Consider the following 19564-nt stretch of genomic DNA (forward strand, 5'->3'; position numbering starts at 1 on the left):
TCGCTCCAATTGAAATAAAATATAGGGTTATGACAATTAGAAAATACATATAGATATCAAAGTATAAGAAAAGCAGCTAAAAACATTTATCATTATTCTACATGGTTCATTCACCAAAGTTATCCATAGAGCGGATGAAATGAGAGTCCAGTAGCAGTGGCTACACTTTAGCAGCAGTGGCTACACCTAAGTAGCAGTGGCTACACTTAAATCTTGATGAACATGGTAATGGTGGTAAGGAGTGTTGTGATCAAGAGGGTGGCACTCATTCCAGACATAAAACTTCCTTTGTTGAGAGCTTTAACAAATGGTACAAAGATATTAATTTAACAGTTTTAAAACAAATATAAAACAAAAATTTAATAAATTGTTAGATAAATATAAGATACAAACTTAATAAAATTTAAAACCTATTTTAAAAAAAAATTAATAAAATAATTGTAAAACAAATAGAAAACACACATTTAATAAATTAAAAAAAATATATAAAACACAAATTTATTAAATTATAAAAAGATAAATACAAAACACAAATTTAATAAATTGTAAAAAAAATTTAAAACACAAATTTAAAATTGTAAATCAAATATAAAACACAAATTTAATACAAATAAAATATTTAAGCCAACTTACAACATGTTGTTCCAAGTCTCATCCTTGTTTTCTCATTATCCCCCATGGTGGTCAGCTTGAATTTATCAATAGATATTGGTGAGAACATAAAATATTATACGGTTACATGAAATGAAACTGTGTATAATAAAATAATAAAAACTATCCCTAACATACAGATCTAAAGAGGTTTCTTTATATAATTAAAAACGTTTTACAATATACTACCTTGTTATAATAAGTAGGCTATATTTTAACAAGCTACAATATATTTTATTAGAATTGCTAATTTTTTGTAATTGTCAAATTATCTCAAAATAATTATCTGAATAATTAAAAACTCATCAATTAAAGAAAAAAATAACCTCAAATGTTGGTGAGTACTTTTATAAATATCATGTATATTAAAAGAAGATATTCCAAAATATAATGTAATTGACTAAAACAAAATTTAAAAAAATATTTTGTAGAGAGTGAATCTAAAATACTTGTTGATAATTATCTCTCACCTGGCTAGAAGTATACTTGCAAGTGTCGCTGATGGCTCGCTTACAGCCAACAAACTTGTTCAACTCACTGTAAAAAACATTGAAATCTCCTTCAACAATAATAATATATTAGACCTTCAAAACTTTCTCACAGACACAATTTTATTCTTTCTTACCTTCCTAAAAAAAAAGATTTTATTCAGATTTTTCAACTACAGAAAAAATTAAATTAAAAAAAACTTAACTTACTTGTGAAAGATAGAAATATAGAAACAAACAATTTTTATTTCTTATTTAAAATTGCATTTTGATTTATTTTTTAAAATGTCACATTAAAAAAGCAAGTGTTAAATAAAACTCACAGTAGAATACAACCATTTAATTACTTAATTACCTGCAGAGCGTTGAGCTTACATTAGTGCTAACAATATTGGTCACATAGGGATACAAGCATCCCTTGACTCCTACATCACAAGCTGATGAAACAACACAAAACATTTATATATATATATATATATATATATATACATATACATATATATATATATATATATATATATATATATATATATATATATATATATATACATATATATATATATATATATATATATATATATATATATATATATATATATATATATATATATATATATATATATATATATATATATATATAGATATATAGATATATAGATATATAAATATATATATATAGATATATATATATAGATATATATATATGGATGGCATAGCCTTGCAGTAGACGCGCTAGCCTGCTAACCAAAAAGCCTTGAGTTTGAATCCAGTTCCCAATCAGAAAAATGTCCCTGATGGGTATCTAATTCGTTAGGGAGAGTATAGGTGGCTGGGGAAAGTGCCGACCACACCTTCCCTTCCTAAAGGTCAAGAAATATATGAAACTCTACTTCATCTGTCCAATGGATTGCTAGGTCTGAAGAGGATTCTTTACTTAACTTTTGTATATATATACAGATTTATTTTAAAGAGTTACAGATTAGAATTTTATAGAGCATTACAATGCTTGATTTTAAATCTAAAGAAAGTACCTAAATTTGTATTTAATTAATTGAAACATGTGTATGATTTTAAATATGCAAACATATATCCAGAGATAAAAAATAATAAATTTAGATAAATGAACTTACCACTTGTACTTTTTTCTACAGCATTGAAAAAAAAGAAAATTAAATTTAAAATTATAATAAATATGTAACATTGTTTTGAGAATTAAATGATAAAATTCAGTTAATTGATTAGTATTTTAGAATAGAACTGAGTTATAAAATTAATGGAAACAATTTTTTAGGACAAAACTGAGGTGTAATATTAAACAAAGCAAATTTTGTATGTTCAATATTTTTCTTATACTTTGAATCACAGGTTGATATACCACTGATGTTACACTGAACAATATTTTTCTCATTGTTACAATTTGTTATTTAACATACACATGATTTAAAATTATAATTACAAATACACAACACTATAAAATAATATTTGTATTTATACTCAGTTGTATTTCTATAAGATAAGTTAAAACATACCCAAGGGGAATGAACTGTTTATATCTGCACAAGGAAATGAAACAATTAGTTCACAATTATTTCAATATAAATTTTGCTTTAACTAGAAAAAAAAGGATATGGTAATAATAAAAGAAATATGTTAAATTAGTTTTCAGGTAAGGTGAAGTGAATTCATTGTTTTCACGCTGTTCAACAATTATTTACTTCCCCTTTGCAATTTTGGATACTAAGAAGTAGGCTACAAGATGAAATTAGAAAATCAGGGGAAGTAAATGGGACATTAGGTAACTAGGGAAGTAAATGTGGGTATTTGGTAAATAGGGGAAGTAAATGTTGACATTTTTAACTAAAGCAACTTTATAATTGGCAGATATTAATAGGTTTAAACAAATATTAAAAGTAGGTAAATTACTCAGTATTTTATATTTAATAAACATAATAATTTACAGCTGACAAACCTTCTAGACAGACACTACTGTCTTCTGTATTTAATTAAAATATTTTGTAAATCTTAGATAAAATAAAAGAAATTTTAAACAAACTGTCTAATATAGAAACAAATTCTTCTCATTAAAAAAAAAACAAAAAAATTAAGATGTCTACTTATACATAGATCTAATACAAAACGTCTAATAAAATAGAAACAGCTTGTTATTTACAGATAATATAGACAAGAGAATACAGCCTAGCCAACAGAGCACATACCACAAGTTTTGCCTGCCAGAAGCTTCAACTTCTGCAGCTGGGTTAAGCGCAGGATCACATCTGAGACACAGTGGAGGTCATGGATGCACTTAACAGCTGTCTGGGTTTTACTGGGTCAGAAGATACACAACAAATCATGAATACTTTTTCTGAACAGCAATGCAAGAATTCAGTTGATTTCTTCAGGTGAAAACAAGTTGTGTTTAAAGTACAATAGAAAATGAATAGAAATCTGTTACTAACGGGCAGAGATCAGTGGCGCTCACACCGTCATCTATGGTCTCACATTGGCTGACGCCTCTTGAACAGTCTGTTGGATTAATGAGTTAAACTTTAATTTCCGAACTGCAATTTTTAAATTCAAAAACAATTTTTTTTAAAATAATTTTTATATTGTACACAGTGATATGTCTTTATCTGTCTGTTTATTAGACCATGCAATTATACATGTCAGTGTGCAATATATATATATATATATATATATATATATATATATATATATATATATATATATATATATATATGCTCAACTTTTCTACTTTTCATAGAATAGAAAAGCTAATTGTTGAGAGGAAATGGTGATGAATTGGGCACACTGCTAATGGAAATTGGAAATAGAGCCAGACAGGCTTTGGAGTGGAACCCCCCCTAGGGCAAGTGATGCAGGGGTCGACGCAGGAAGAAACGGTGACACAGGGGTCAACACAGGAAGACATGGTGACACAGGGGTCAACACAGGAAGACATGGTGACACAGGGGTCAACACAGGAAGACATGGTGACACAGGGGTCGACCCAGGAAGACATGGTGACACAGGGGTCAACACAGGAAGACATGGTGACACAGGGGTCGACCCAGGAAGACATGGTGACACAGGGGTCGACCCAGGAAGACATGGTGACACAGGGGTCAACACAGGAAGACATGGTGACACAGGGGTCCACCCAGGAAGACATGGTGACACAGGGGTCAACCCAGGCAGACATGGTGACACAGGGGTCAACCCAGGCAGACATGGTGACACAGGGGTCAACCCAGGCAGACATGGTGACACAGGGGTCAACCCAGGCAGACATGGTGACACAGGGGTCAACCCAGGCAGACATGGTGACACAGGGGTCAACCCAGGCAGCAAGGCAACATAGCCTTCAGAAGGAGACTGAAAGGATATGAAGGAATTGGGAACAGCTGACCAGAGTGGCATGAGACTGTGGGGAGTGGGAAAGCTTAGACAGAGGGCATGTGAGGAAAGAAAAGAAAAAACATTACATGCTCGACTTACCTTCCAATTGAAGATTTGCTTGTAAGGCGTGTACAGCTAAATGTATGAGAGAAAAAAATATGTCAGACAATAATTTATCTTATATTCTTTAAATGTGTAAAAACTGTATATTAAAAACAAATTTTACAAGCGAAATTATCAGGCCTATAATTATTTACTTCCTAGAAATAAGCATGCACATTTCATGCAGGTTAAAATGTTATTAAATTTTAAAGTGCACCAATATATGTAAAGCTGATGTCAAAATGTTTTAATTGTCTCTATGTATTTTTAAAGATTCAATTTAATTAGCACTTACTACATGTGCGCTTTGTACTTCGTGCTTCTTCAGCTAATTTTATAGCTGTAAGCTTACAAATGAAAATACAATTAATTTAAAACACAAGTTATAAAACCAGATTCAAAAGACACTTTTGTATACAAAGACTATGGTAAAAAGACATTCAAATTTTATTTTATTTAAACAAATTTTATATTGAAAATATTATTACTCAGAATATTAGTAGTGTGAAGTCATATTATATAATAAATTTAATGAAGAAAAAAATTTAGTTAATAGTTAAATTCCTGTAAAAAAAAAGTAACCATATATACATTGATATTCGAATTAAATAAAAAATTGATTAAAATCTATTAGGACTATCACACTAAGATTTCAAAATCATGATCCTACAAGATATAGAAAACATGGACACTATGTCCACTCAATTTTAAGTAGAATATAGGCATACGCCAGGAAACATTTTTGACAAGAGACAATAATTTATCTACAGTGTTTTAAGATACATCAGCATAATGTGTTCCATTAAAATGTTTTGGTGGGTAAACTTGGTAACTATGACAACTAACATCTTGAAAAATTAATTTATTTGTAGGATTTCTACAGTTAATAAAGTAGAAAATTTTAACCCCATTAAAGTATGAATTTATAATATTCTAACATACTTTTTGGTACTGAGAAATAAATTTAAAGTACAAATAATTTATTATGAGTTTAAAATTTTTAGTCAAGAGAAAACAATGATTTTAAGAGCCCTAGATTTAGTGTTTTAATGTTTACAGAAAATTAAAAGCAACTTACATCAGCGACGTTGGTACAGTTTGCTATTATAGCTCGACACTGGATGTAGTCAGATAGATCCCTAATCAGGAATACAAAATATATATTGGCTTAAGTATGGGAAGGTATGTTCAAATGGTAATGCAATTGGGCTGCTAACCTGAAAGTCTCGAGTTCAAATCCCAGGTTTTAGTCAATAAAATGACCCTGACTCCATGGGACTATGCTGGGAACCTGACTCACAATAAGGAAAGGAAAGGAGGCTGGGCAAAGAATCAGGCAAACTCTACTTCACATACCCTGGGCACATTAAGGTTACAGGGAAATTTACTTCTTTACCTACATATACATATTAGTGAAAGTTTGAGTGTAAGTGAATGTCCTTGGTGAGGTATCATTCCTTGAACTCTAGGTATAGGCTTTTGGACCTCATCAGAGTTAAGTGAATAATTTGAATAAAAAGTTAAATGTAACAATTCCTTGACCCTTGTAACCCTATACTGGTATTTTGAGTATGTTTCACAGTGAAGTGAATACATCAAATTAAAATAATTAATGTAACAAGATACAGTCTCAGCAGATGACTAAAGTAACATATTAATTAGGTAGGCTTTTTGTTAAACACACCAGGTAAAGAGATATTTGTGTGTTTCTATGGTAACAAAACACCTGTTTAAAAAATTAAATAGACACCAACCAGAAATAATATGTACTAAAAAGCTACTATCCCTTTGACACATATTATATATGTAGAATATGAATCTTTTTAGCATATATCATTATACTTTTAATATAAAATATGACTTGCGTTAGCATATATATAAATATTTTTAATACAAAACAAGACTTGTGTTAACGTATATCAGCATACTGTTAATACAGAATTTGGCTGATGTTAGCATAGTTCAATATGGCATTAAACACTGGGTGTTTAACTTACTGACAAAGGGCTGAAGGTAGGTCTGTAGCATTGGTTGATGTCCTGTTTCTTTCAAACAACTTGTCCACATAGGCAAACAGGCAATTGTTCTTTCCTGTTTTGCATGCTAGGTAGGCACAAATTATAATCTAAATTAGTGTTCTGTAAACAGCTATTTGTGTATATTTACATATAAATAAGCTATTCAATTACTGTGGTTTTTAGTTTAATTTTGTTATTTTGTTGAATATATACGAATACATACATATATATGTATACAAATATATATTAATTTATACATATATATATATATATATATATATATATATATATATATATATATATATATATATATATATATATATATATATATATATATATATATATATATATATATATATATATATGCAGTTTCTTACAGAATTATTTCTTTGGGGGGGGGGGTCCCAAAATTTTCAGGGGGGGGGGGAAGCTAAATTGAAAAGTATATATTTTCTATATAAATTCTTTTTTGTTTAGTGGTACTGTAGAAGTTTTTTTTTTTTGGGGGGGGGGGGGGGGGGGGGCTATGTTCCCTGAAAAGATGCCTGTAAGAAACTCTGACTATATGTTACTATATGTTACTTTTTACATTATTTGAAAATTAAAGGATTATATTTGAATAGATGTGGAAAAATATAGATACAAATTTAATTGGTGTAGAATACTTACTGTCTGTTGCTGTATTGTGAAGTTCATGTAGGGAGATAAAATTATAAAAATTATTTAATTGTGGATACCGATCAATACATATACAATTAAGACATATGAGGATTATAATACGAAACTAGTGACTTCTAACTTTTTACAGGAGAAATCTGTGACCAAATAATGCAGAGAATAGGATCAAATTTCTTTTAATTTAAATTAGCAAACATAGTGGAGATGGTGTGGTTGAATGGTTTACGACTGCTAGCCAGAAAGTCTTAATTTTCCACACCACTCATACACTAATATGAACTGTGGCTGAAAACAATGTAATAGATTGATGTTTTAATAAAAATTAGTTATAGGTTATTTGTACAACAGTAAAAAATTTAGAAAACAAAGACAAACTCACAAGTAGGGTAGAACGTGTCAGTAAGATTTGCTGAAAGATAAAAACAAAACAGTTTCTTAAAATTGAATATAACAAAAGAATGAGCATTGATATTGATTCTTTAATTGTTGTGACTTTTTGCTAATAATTTTAATAAATTATTTATAGCCCTAGGTCAAATATTAATAATGAAACCTTATTAATATTTTAGGACATGTTTAAATTTAAATTTGCATTTCAAAATTTCCCTTTCGATTGCTTTGTGCACTGAATAAAAAAAAAATATATTTCATTTTTCTTTCCATTGCGCATCCATCGTTAAGAGATGCTTCATTTTGTTTTACAACTGGATTACTGTACATCAAGGGTTGTAATTGGTGGTCATGCACATTATTTTTATAACAGACAATAAAATAACTCCAGTATACTTTCTTGATAATATTGGTTAATATTTTAAATTTATTAGAATATATAATGTTTAGAAACTCAAGTATACAACTGATTAAAGCCTGAAAGTGCATTAAGCGAAAGAATTTTGTAATAATGCTGCTTCATCTTATTAATTGAATCAATTAAAACAACAAAACTTTTTTTAAAAAATTGAAAAAAAAAAGCTAGTGTAGATTTAAAAATCTTTGATCTCTGAACAACCACCACTATTTTCTTGTTTGAGGGATTGATGTGTACATAACGCTGTTATTAGTTCTAGAATTAACGTGTAGATTATAAAGTGGTTAGTTGTTCGCTTAATGTTTACATACTGCTTTAGTCTTGGATAATTGTTGGATTAATTTGTAGATTATAATGTGGCTAGTGCTTATATCAATTTGTAGATTAAATTTTGTTTACTTCTTGGAACAATGTGTAAATTATAATGTGGTTTGTTCTTAGATTAGTTTGTAGATTGAAATGTGGTTAGTTCTTGGATTATTTGTAGATTATAATATAGTTAGTTTTTCGATTAATTTGTAGATTATATTGTGATTAGTTGTTGGATCAATGTGCCTACATTATGCTTTGTTTAGATCTTGGGTTAAATTATAGGCTGTTCATCATGCTGTTGCTAGTCATTGTATTGATGGTACAACAGATTGTACTTGCTAGTCATTGTATTGATGGTACAACAGATTGTACTTGCTAGTCATTGTATTGATGGTACACTAGATTGTACTTGCTAGTCATTGTATTGATGGTACACTAGATTGTACTTGCTAGTCATTGTATTGATGGTACACTAGATTGTACTTGCTAGTCATTGTATTGATGGTACACTAGATTGTACTTGCTAGTCATTGTATTGATGGTACACTAGATTGTACTTGCTAGTCAGTGTATTGATGGTACACTAGATTGTACTTGCTAGTCATTGTATTGATGGTACACTAGATTGTACTTGCTAGTCAGTGTATTGATGGTACACTAGATTGTACTTGCTAGTCATTGTATTGATGGTACAACAGATTGTACTTACTGCAGGCCAAGCTATAATTAGTCAAGCTATCTCTGGTCTTAATGAAGAGAATCCTGAACACGATGTCGCTCACACAACTCTGGTTTCTTATGCAGCTCAAGGACTCTGACACTTTACTAGAGACAATAAATATGAATACGTACAAGACAAGGGAATGTTATCTTACTAGAGTACATAAATATGAATACATACAACACAAGGTAATGTTACTTTACTAGAGTACATAAATATGATTACATACAAGACTAGGTAATTTTACTTTACTAGAGTACATAAATATGAATACGTACAAGACAAGGGAATGTTACTTTACTAGAGTACATAAATATGAATACATACAAGACTAGGTAATTTTACTTTACTAGAGTACATGAATATGAATACATACAAGACAAGGGAATGTTACTTTACCAGAGTACATAAATATGAATACATACAAGACTAAGTAATTTTACTTTACTAGAAGCCAGGAAATTGGTGGGGGGAGGGGAAGGGGGGGGGGCAGATGTTAAATATTAATCTTTGGAATATAGTTAAACTTACTAAGAGTTTCAAATGTGAACATATGCTTGGCTTCAGTCTGATAGTGAAATAGATTTATAAATAGATCTATTTTTTTTTTTTTTTTTATTTTTTTTTAATGTTTTTTTTAAATTTATTAATAAGCATATAATACAATACAACTATTTTTGTCTCTTGAAGGTGAATTTGTATTGTGCTGCGCTTTCTTTGGACTCTGGGACCACACACTTTTTCTTGTGGGTTTTGTCCAAGGCAAAAAGTTTGGATTCCAGCTTGTCAGCAATAATTTTGTGTTCCCGCTCTCTGTCAATTCTCTTGGTTAACTCCCTGTCAGAGGCGTAGCGACCCTTCCCGGCGCCCGGGGCGAACTTTCAATTTGGCGCCCCCCCCCCCCGCTTATATATATTATATATATATATATATATATATATATATATATATATATATATATATATATATATATATATATATATACATGTGTGTGTGTGTATAATTATGTGTGTGTGATAGTGTGTTTATATATAAGCTTGTGTGGGTAAGAGTGTATTTGTGTGTGTAAGCGTGTGAGTAAGCGTGTACGCTACAGTCCGGACAAGGTTTAATAATTACATTGTATGATTTTCATTCCTTAAAACTTTACGACAATTTAATTCCCATTAAGATGCGTTTAACTTTTTTTTACGAAAGATTAGTAATGTCAGTAAAAAAAATAAGCCTGATCTGTGTTAGAGGGTAGTTTGTAGCTAACGCTAATATGTTTAGACCAGCCTTTAATGTTCTAGTTTTGGAACGATCTCTGTTGTGATATGGTACATAGTTGGATTCGAAGTTTGTTAGAGTAAGGACACACAAGTGACATACAAGAAGAAGTTATCAGAAATATTTATAGTTCACATTGGAATACGACATGGGTATTTCGTTGATTGGTTGATGGTATGACAAAACAAGCTAGAGAAAACAAACTGGAATCCAACGGATGTTAACAGCTCGTAGTCTTGGATTTCGCAGATTAGCCCTGCCTTCTCGCACACAGAGTTTCTTCCAGGCATCTCTTTGGGGGGGGGGGGGGCGAAGCCCCCCGAAAAATTTTACCGCCCCCCCGAACGAAATGAAATTTATATATAGAAAATATATACGTTTAACAGTGTCCGCCCCCCCCCCCCCGAAGAAAGTCTACCGCCCCCCCCCCCCGAAAATTTCAAGTGCCCCCCCCCCCCCCCCCCCCGAAGAAAAAAGTCTGGAAGAAACACTGCTCGCACAACGTCAACAACAAATGCAGAACTAATTGTATTGATTGAAGAAGCAGTAACAATCAATTTAATGATAGCCCATGACGTTCTGATTATAATCAGCAGCAATAAAACGCGTTTTAATACTCTAAGAAAATGTAGAATTCAAATGCATTGTCAAAAAAATTCAATCAGGATCTATAACTAAATGTGGTCTCTTTTACTGTATGGCTTGGAGCTAGATTACAGACAGTGGAGAATGAAATAAGAGCATGGAAAAAAGTGGTGGTTAGTGGCTTAGGGATTCAAGAATCCGTGATATTTAGTTCTCTTTAATATAGTTCAGTGATCCAGGTAAGATGTAATGCAATCAATCAAAAGTATCTGATCTCTCACGTTGAAGTTGAGAGAATCGTAAGAATCTTACAAAGAACTAGTCGCGTCTTTTTTTTAAAACAAAACTGGCTATTGAAATTGTACATTACGCGTTAATACACTTGGTTTCTTTACTAAGTGTTAAGAGAGTTATCTGCTCACCAATCCAGTACAAATACTTGCGATTTTTTTAGCGAAAAAAGCGCCCCCACCCCCACCCACACACTCATCACAACCATCTTGGACAAAGTTTGTAGAGCGGTTTTTTAACGTAACAAACTTTTTTTTAAAAATGTTACACAATTATACAATGCACAGTACAATTCGTTTCTTTCTGAGAGCTAAAGGTTGTTTTCTCAGAATCCTGTGTAATTTTGCTATTTTATTTAGCCTAAAAGCGCCCCCCCCCTGCACCATCTTGATAAAAGTCACTAACGTATTTTACAGTTCAACAATCGTACAATACGTTTCAATACAATTGGTTTCTTTTAATAGTGGTAACGTTTATCGACTCAACAATCTAGTGTAAATTCTTCCGTTTTAAGTCTCGAAAAAGCGCCCCCCCCCCCCCCATCTAGGTAAAGCTTCAAAGCGGTTTTGCCGGTCACTGTTTCTTAAGAGTATATGTTTTACATTAAGAAATCAAGGTAGAAAACAGTTAAATCAGTTTGTAAAGACGTGTAGCCATTACATTTCTTAACTTAGACAGTTTATAATTCAAAACTGCAGCATAAAATCAGCTTTAAAATTTTTTTCCCACCCCTTTTGGCGCCCCCAAAGGGTCGGCGCCCGGGGCGGCCGCCCCCCCCGCCCCCCCCCTAGCTACGCCTCTGCTCCCTGTAAGCTGCGTCTTTAGCTGTCATCACAGATTCAAGTTCCTCAGAGTTTAAAGAGAAAGTCCCTGTTTTCAGAGCATCTAACTTTGGCCTGTTGAAAGCTCTGTCTATGAAAGCTGGATGAGTGTCAAAAAACTTGGCAGCATAAAAAATCTCAGCTTTTTTTTTTTAGAATCGACAAATATCAGGTGAGTATTTTTCTTTTGGTCGCTGTCAATCATATGCAATGACTGCTTTAGTTTTTCTATTTTCTTTAATTCCTTGGACAACCTGTAAAGCACATATCTTCTGTCTTGCGTGGATATAAATCTTTCTTGCTCCTCAGTAACAACTGGCTCTTCAGATTCACGTAGCTGGTGCTCACCATCCAGTTTCTGGGTTCTCGTCATGTTAAAATAAAACTCATCGGGGCTTCTGTCCTCAGCCTTTCTTTTCAGCTTTTTTAAAGTTTCTTCTTTTTTATGGAAATCTTTTGCTCTTTCTACATAATCTTTTTTCCTCTCTAGCATACACAGATGCCTGCGCTCCTCAGGCTGCGGTCGCTCTCTATGAATTTTATTTGCAATTAAAACAAGTACCTCAACATCAAATTTTTTAACATAATTTTGAACACCAAATGAAAACGAAAGGTTTTGCAAATGTACATAATGAATATTTACATGATGTCATGTATTTGATTATAAAAAAAAATTGCAAAGGATGACAGTAAAAGGGGTGAAGGTCAAATGAAAGTGTCAGAAGTCTGGGTGGGGAGAGGAAAGGAAATTTTTCAGAGAGGGTCAATGGGACAGTGAAGCATTTTCTATGTAGGGAAACAACTTAAGTTGACTAGTTGAAAGGGTGTTGTAGTGGTCGCATTGAGTTTTCAAAAGGTTGCAGTGTGAAAGATGAGGGGAAAGAGACAAGATTTAGAACTTTAAATAAGTTCTGGATATTGATGTTGCGGTGGGTGGTGGGGTCGTTGGAACAGTTAAAGGGATTGTGTGGTTATCATGTCTGGGGGTAAGTGGATAGAGGGGGAGAGAGGAGGGGGTAGATTTTTTATTTATTTTTATTTTTATTAATTCAATTGTTTTAAACATTTAAATCAGTAATAATAATATATTTGATAGATTTTACATAGCTTCAAAGACATGAACAATGAACATCAATTGCATATATTAATAATCAAAGGGAAATAATAATAAAATAAAATTCTGTGTTTTATCTTTTTTCCAAGAAGACATTCGACTCAATTGATCAGATAGGCCTACTAGATGTATATCTAAATACAAGTAGGCATTAATAGATCAATGGGTTTATAGATGAGCTGAATTTGGTTGACTGAAAATTAAAAAAAAAAACCCATCGAAATGTGAACATTAAATGAACAAAAAATATAATATATAGAAACAGAGAAATAATTTTAAAAAAAAATGACAGTTTCAGTTCCAAAAATTATGGGGTTTTCGTCTGAGAAAACAAAACCAAGGTTATTGCCCTTTAAGCCTCTCGACAATTACCTGTTCTGAGTAGGCCTAGTTAATAATGACAACAGTTTTTTTTCTCCCCTGAAAACATCCGTGACAAAATAAATGAGTGAAGTCGCGCAATTTCCACTACGTGACCTAATTAAACAATAACTAATTAGCCTTGAAGTTGTTTTCTTACTCTGGCGATGAGAAGGACGTACTACTGGTATAGTACTTTATAAAAACAAAACAAAAGAAAAACAACAACAAAAAAAAACAGCTTTAGTGTTGTTTTAGTTTAGGTCTAAATACATCTACCACCTAGTCTCACACAGTGTATGTTACTTACCTGCATTTTTCAGTTGAAGAGATGTTTGCATTTATTGCGTTCCCTGCGATTAATTGACAATTCTTGATCGTTGTATCACAATCTAAGAGAAAAGAGAAGCCAGAATACAGGAATACAGGAACATCACGTTGATCAGCGGAGAAAAAAATATTTTGTTTTTAAAACGAGTAATATAAAAGTTGCCTCCGTTACGAACAAGTAATATAAAAGTGGCCTACGTTTTACATAAGTAATATAAAAGTTGCCTACATTTCAAACAAGTAATATAAAAGTTGCCTACATTTCACACAAGTAATATAAAAGTGGCCTACATTTCAAACAAGTAATATAAAAGTTGCCTACATTTCACATAAGTAATATAAAAGTAGCCTACATTTCAAACAAGTAATATAAAAGTTGCCTCCGTTACGAACAAGTAATATAAAAGTGACCTACGTTTTACATAAGTAATATAAAAGTTGCCTACATTTCAAACAAGTAATATAAAAGTTGCCTACATTTCACACAAGTAATATAAAAGTTGCCTACATTTCACACAAGTAATATAAAAGTGGCCTACGTTACAAACAAGTAATATAAAATTAGCCTACGTTACGAACAAGTAATATAAAAGTGGCCTACGTTTTACATAAGTAATATAAAAGGTGCCTACATTTCACACAAGTAATATAAAAGTAGCTACATTTCCTCTTTACGATCTAACGATTCATTGGGCAGAAAAAGTAGGGTTTAAATATTTGTTGATATCGGCGATTTTGTCGTCACCACGATGCCAGCCGTTTTTGCTTTACCCAACGTGAGCCAGGTACCGGTAAGAGCTGGGTGGACTCAGAGACGTTCTACAGACTCATGTCCGGACCGAGATCTGAACTCGAGACTGTCGGGCTAGTAGTCGCGCGCTCTTCTACTCAACCACACGTTATTTTTCAACAAAATAATTGAAAGATAGGTGTGATGTCATTTTACTACCATAGGAATGTGAATCATCATATTCTCCTGTTCGTTCCCAGGACACATGGGGTAGATGAAGTAGACGAATTAGATGAAGTAGATGAAGAGTTCATCTGCTTCAGAGAACTCGCATATGAGGAGATAGTGTGGTCAGCACTATGCCCAGTCGCCTTTGTTTCTCTAACTAGAGATAGGTACCCATCAGAGCTGGGTGGACTCAGGTATATTCTACTGACTTGAACCCGGATTCGAACACGAGACTTTTGTTTTAGCAGTCGAGCTCTCTACCGCTAGGCCACGCCGTCCCATATGAATGTGAATGGCGGGAGGGGGGGGGGGTGATGGAGGGGAGAGGTTTAAATCAGCTTAAAAAATACTTGAAGGCAACATCTAAGCCATCTAAGCGCGATGGAGAGTACGGGGCAGATTTGAAGCAGCTAGAGATCAAATGTTTTGATCTATCTTTAACTTAACTAACGGAAAGGTGGCCCGGGGGTGGGAGGGGAGAGGGTTGGGGCTGAACGAAAATTACACTGCACTGTTAACGTTTTATATAGCAACTGAGACAGACGCGGAGACGCAAACAGATGCAAATGAAGGCTACCCCGTGTGAATTGCATTGTGGTAAGCGTAGCTCAGCGTGGGAAATGTACCTTGTAGAGGTTGTGTGTGGGGGGGGGGGGGGCGAGGGTATGTGTGGTTTTGAAGTCTTGTTAAAAATACCATTCCATTGGTTGTTTTACAACGCTGGCGAATGTTGTTTTCATTGTCGTCTCACAAATCATTACTGGTCTACAGAAGGAGACGAACACACACACACCAATGATTTTTTTGGCGGGGGAGATGTCATTGAATGGGAGATTCAGGGCGTAGAGAAGTGAAACACAGTGTGTTGTGTTAAAAAGGAATGGGCGCGAGAGTATATGAACTGGGCTGTGATTTTTTTTCAAGTCTTGTTTAAGTAGAGGAAATAGATTTAATTTATTTAATCACTGATGTTAAAATGCTTTTAACTATTTTTTTTTCAAATTACAATCTTTAAGAAAAGCCCAATGCTAAGTCTAAAAGAAGATTATGAGGAGAAATAAAAAAATATTCGAAAAACAGTCATGAACGTTCAATTATTAAATCTGGCCATTTAATCAGACCATACTACATTATAGGCTATACACAGTTTATTCTAATGAAAGCAAAGGACTGAAGCTTTCGTTCAATCTCTAATGTTTTCATTTTATTTCTCTTGTTTGTTTGTCGATTTTGATACAATTGTAACTAGTTACATATCTAAAGAAATACTGAATATAGCAAGTAGGAAGTAATGTTCTCTTTCAAACCTGACGGTCTACAGGGTAAGTGAAGTTGTTTCTGTGACCTCGGCATGTGAAGTCGCCTATATTTACCCTAACCTGAGTTAGGTACCCATCAGAGTTGGGTGGACTCAGGGACAGGTTAGCAGTCCAGCTCTCTACCGCTAGACCACTCCCTCCCACATAACAAGTTGAATTATCAAATTTCTTTCCTCTGTATTGTTCAGAGTTAAAATTACGGCCAGGTTTAATGTCAGGAGTGGGGTCAGGTTAGGTTACCGCTGATTTCAAACAATGTGATTAAAAAAAAAACCCAGTGTCCACCGATTCCAAAGAGGAAAACGTTGCCCATGGTTATTAAATCTATTTTAAAATACGAGTCCACGCTATTGATTTCGCCCTGGTCACGATTCCTTCCATTAATAAACACCAAAGAGGATCGCAGAGGCCTCATGCAAGAAATCAATTGATCGGAGCTTCCCCTGGTTTTCTATCTCTACTCTTCTGTGTTTTTAGTGTCGTCTCCAATATCGTGTATTTGTTTACTGGGCTCTACTGGACTGTCTCTACTGTCCTGTCTCAACTGTCCCGTCTCTGTTGTCCTGTCTCTAACATCACGTCTTTGCTGTCCTGTCTCTACTGGACTGTCTCTACTGTCCTGTCTCAACTGTCCTGTCTCTGTTGTCCTGTCTCTAACATCACGTCTTTGCTGTCCTGTCTCTACTGGACTGTCTCTACTGTCCTGTCTCAACTGTCCTGTCTCTGTTGTCCTGTCTCTAACATCACGTCTTTGCTGTCCTGTCGCTACTGGAATGTCTCTACTGTCCTGTCTCTGCTGTCCTGTTTCTAACACGTCTTTGTTGTCCTGTCTGTCCTGTCTCTACTGGACTGTCTATGTTGTCCTGTCTTTGCTGTTGTCACCTCTTTGCTGTCTTATCCTTACTGTCCAGTTTCTACTGTCCTGTCTCAACTCTCCTGTCCCTACTGTCCTACCCTTAGCATTACAACTCATCCTTCAGTGCATGCCCTGTCACCCGACAAATTATGTATACACATGGGAGATATTGATAATGTAAACACAATTAATCGATTCACTTGAGAGGGATGCGCTGGAGGAAATCTTATTGGAGTGGGGAATTGATCGTGAACAGGAAGTCTGTTGGGGGGGGGGGGCGTTTGGTAGTGGTGGGGTGGGGGGCCGTTGGTAGTGGGGGTCGTGCATATAATGTCAGGTAGCCTTGGTAGTGTGATGTCGTGCATATAAATTCAGGTAGCATTGGTAGTAGGGGTCGTGCATATAATGTCATGTAGCCTTGGTAGTGTGATGTCGTGCATATAAATTCAGGTAGCATTGGTAGTAGGGGTCATGCATATTATGTTAGGTACTGAGGTAGCAGAGGCGTAGCGACCCTTCCTGGCGCCCGGGGACAAACTTCCAATTTGGCGCCAATTCCACCCCCCCACCCCTCATATATTTTTTTTATATTTATAAAAGCAAAAATGCAGCTAAAATAATATTTTAATTTGTTTTTCAAACCCAATTTGGCGCCCCCTATGGTCGGCGCCCGGGGACATATGTACCCCCCTGCCCCCCCTTCGCTACGCCTCTGTGAGGTAGCCTTGGTAGTGTGTGGTGGGGGGTGGGGGTCGTGATCATGATACCCAAATAGCCTTGGTCATGCACATATTAATTAGCATAAACCTGAGGAGTGCTTTCATATTAACATATTTTGTTAAAGGGGTAGGGGTGGGGTATGGAACTATGGCATATAACATTCCCTTTTATTTTTATTAATTGTTAAATTTTCATTAGTCTGGGGAATGGGACACCATATAAATTGAAATGTTATTTTACGTTAATCTGGATAGGCGGATAATAAAAAAAGTCATATTTTTGCTAGATATTTGGCGCACCACTCATATCATACTAAATGTTGTACTCTACTTAATTTCGTAAAACAGTAGTTACACATTTAGTCGCCTTTTACGTCAAGATGCCTACAACTACCAGTCTTTCGGTGGTAGGTAAAAACAAAACTAAAGTAAAATAAAAGTAATTAAACATATATCAAGTAAGGTAAAATGTAGATATAATTAAATTAACATTATTAAAATCAAGTCTCCAGCCGTTTATAAATCTAAAATAAAAAAAATTGTCCCCAGTTCACTCGCATTTCCCTCCTCTCTCAGTTCACTGGAGTGTGACCTTAATAATAAACTGCTACAAAATACAACGCAAGCTGTCGCTCCAGAACCATAGCGCACTCATTAATATCCCACACAGCTCTCTCGTCTAAAGCTACAGGCATAAAACGTCACGTTCGGTTAAAAAGTAGAAGTTAATATATTCCACAAATCCCCTAGCTTGATCGATGTGAGATTGATGGTTAGTTTGGCGTTAGCGTTTACGTTGTCTGCAGTTAGTGTAGCCGTAATATGACGTAAACGTTGCCGTAGTCCGATTTTATAGTATGGTTAACGTAAGGATAAATTAACATGAACAGCTAAAGTTACGGTCTACGTTGAACACATGAACACAATGTGTGGTTATTGAGTAGTTATGGTCCATGTTTGTATATAGGGAATTGCATTGCTTACATGTGTCATTATGTTACGAACATGGGACTCTGTTATATTATGGACAATATAATTTCTATATGGGGCATTACTTTTCATACATGGGTTACTGTTTCTTAGATGGGACATCATGTTTTTAAAATGGGGCATCATGTTTCTCACATGGTGCACAATTATTCGCACATGGCGCAGTACATTACTTTAAAAAAATGACACTATATATGTCAAAAATGACATGTTTTCTAAAAAAAAAAAGCACTGGGCTTTATTAGCCCAATATTCAATTTGGTTGTACACCAAAATCTGCTTACAAATTACTCAAACAAAATACTTTAAAGTAGAAACTTACCGGTGAGCTGCCCTTTCACGAAGAAAACAGCAACGGCTGAAAAAGTAAACAAAAACAGAATAGTAGTTTAACAAAATAGTGATAACTTTATTTTAAAGATGTTCATTAGAATTGCTGATTGTTTTTTTTTTCTTAATCGTGTGCTAGTGGTGGTTGGCGTTGATGTTAGTATATGTGTGTGATAATTGTGTAAAGTCCATGACGCAAGTTCAGCACGATGCCCAGCCAACTTTACTTTCCCTAGCGTGAGTCAGGTACCAATCAGAGCTGGATGGACTCAGGGACGTTTTACCGACTTGAACCCGTATTCGAGCTCGTAACGTTTGCTCCACTGCTAAGGTCATATTGATTGTGTACATATATAAACAAACACATACACGGATGCACAAATACACGTAAAACCATACCCCTACCCCATACATATAAAATACAATGTGATGGGGAAGAGGCGGA

At 34.1% G+C, this 19564-nt stretch overlaps 1 protein-coding gene and 1 pseudogene across 1 annotated transcript; both read right to left on the reverse strand.

The window, feature by feature from the left end:
* Window positions 1–206: 206 nt before the first annotated feature.
* Window positions 207–5380, reverse strand: LOC131941140 (uncharacterized). Its single transcript, XM_059300149.1, has 11 exons — window positions 5369–5380; window positions 4936–4987; window positions 4638–4673; window positions 3599–3665; window positions 3356–3465; window positions 2669–2692; window positions 2270–2284; window positions 1495–1576; window positions 1122–1188; window positions 634–688; window positions 207–298 (listed from the first exon to the last, which is right to left on the reverse strand). The coding sequence occupies exons 1-11, from the start codon at window positions 5378–5380 to the stop codon at window positions 207–209; spliced, it is 612 nt and encodes a 203-aa protein (XP_059156132.1).
* A 4429-nt stretch (window positions 5381–9809) lies between these two features.
* LOC131941141 (putative U3 small nucleolar RNA-associated protein 11) lies at window positions 9810–13958 on the reverse strand (annotated as a pseudogene).
* Between the last annotated feature and the right edge of the window lie 5606 nt (window positions 13959–19564).

The sequence above is a fragment of the Physella acuta genome, unplaced genomic scaffold (genome assembly GCF_028476545.2).
Source record: "Physella acuta isolate Inbredline_101_S28 unplaced genomic scaffold, ASM2847654v3 ptg000350l, whole genome shotgun sequence".
NCBI classification, from domain to species: domain Eukaryota; kingdom Metazoa; phylum Mollusca; class Gastropoda; family Physidae; genus Physella; species Physella acuta.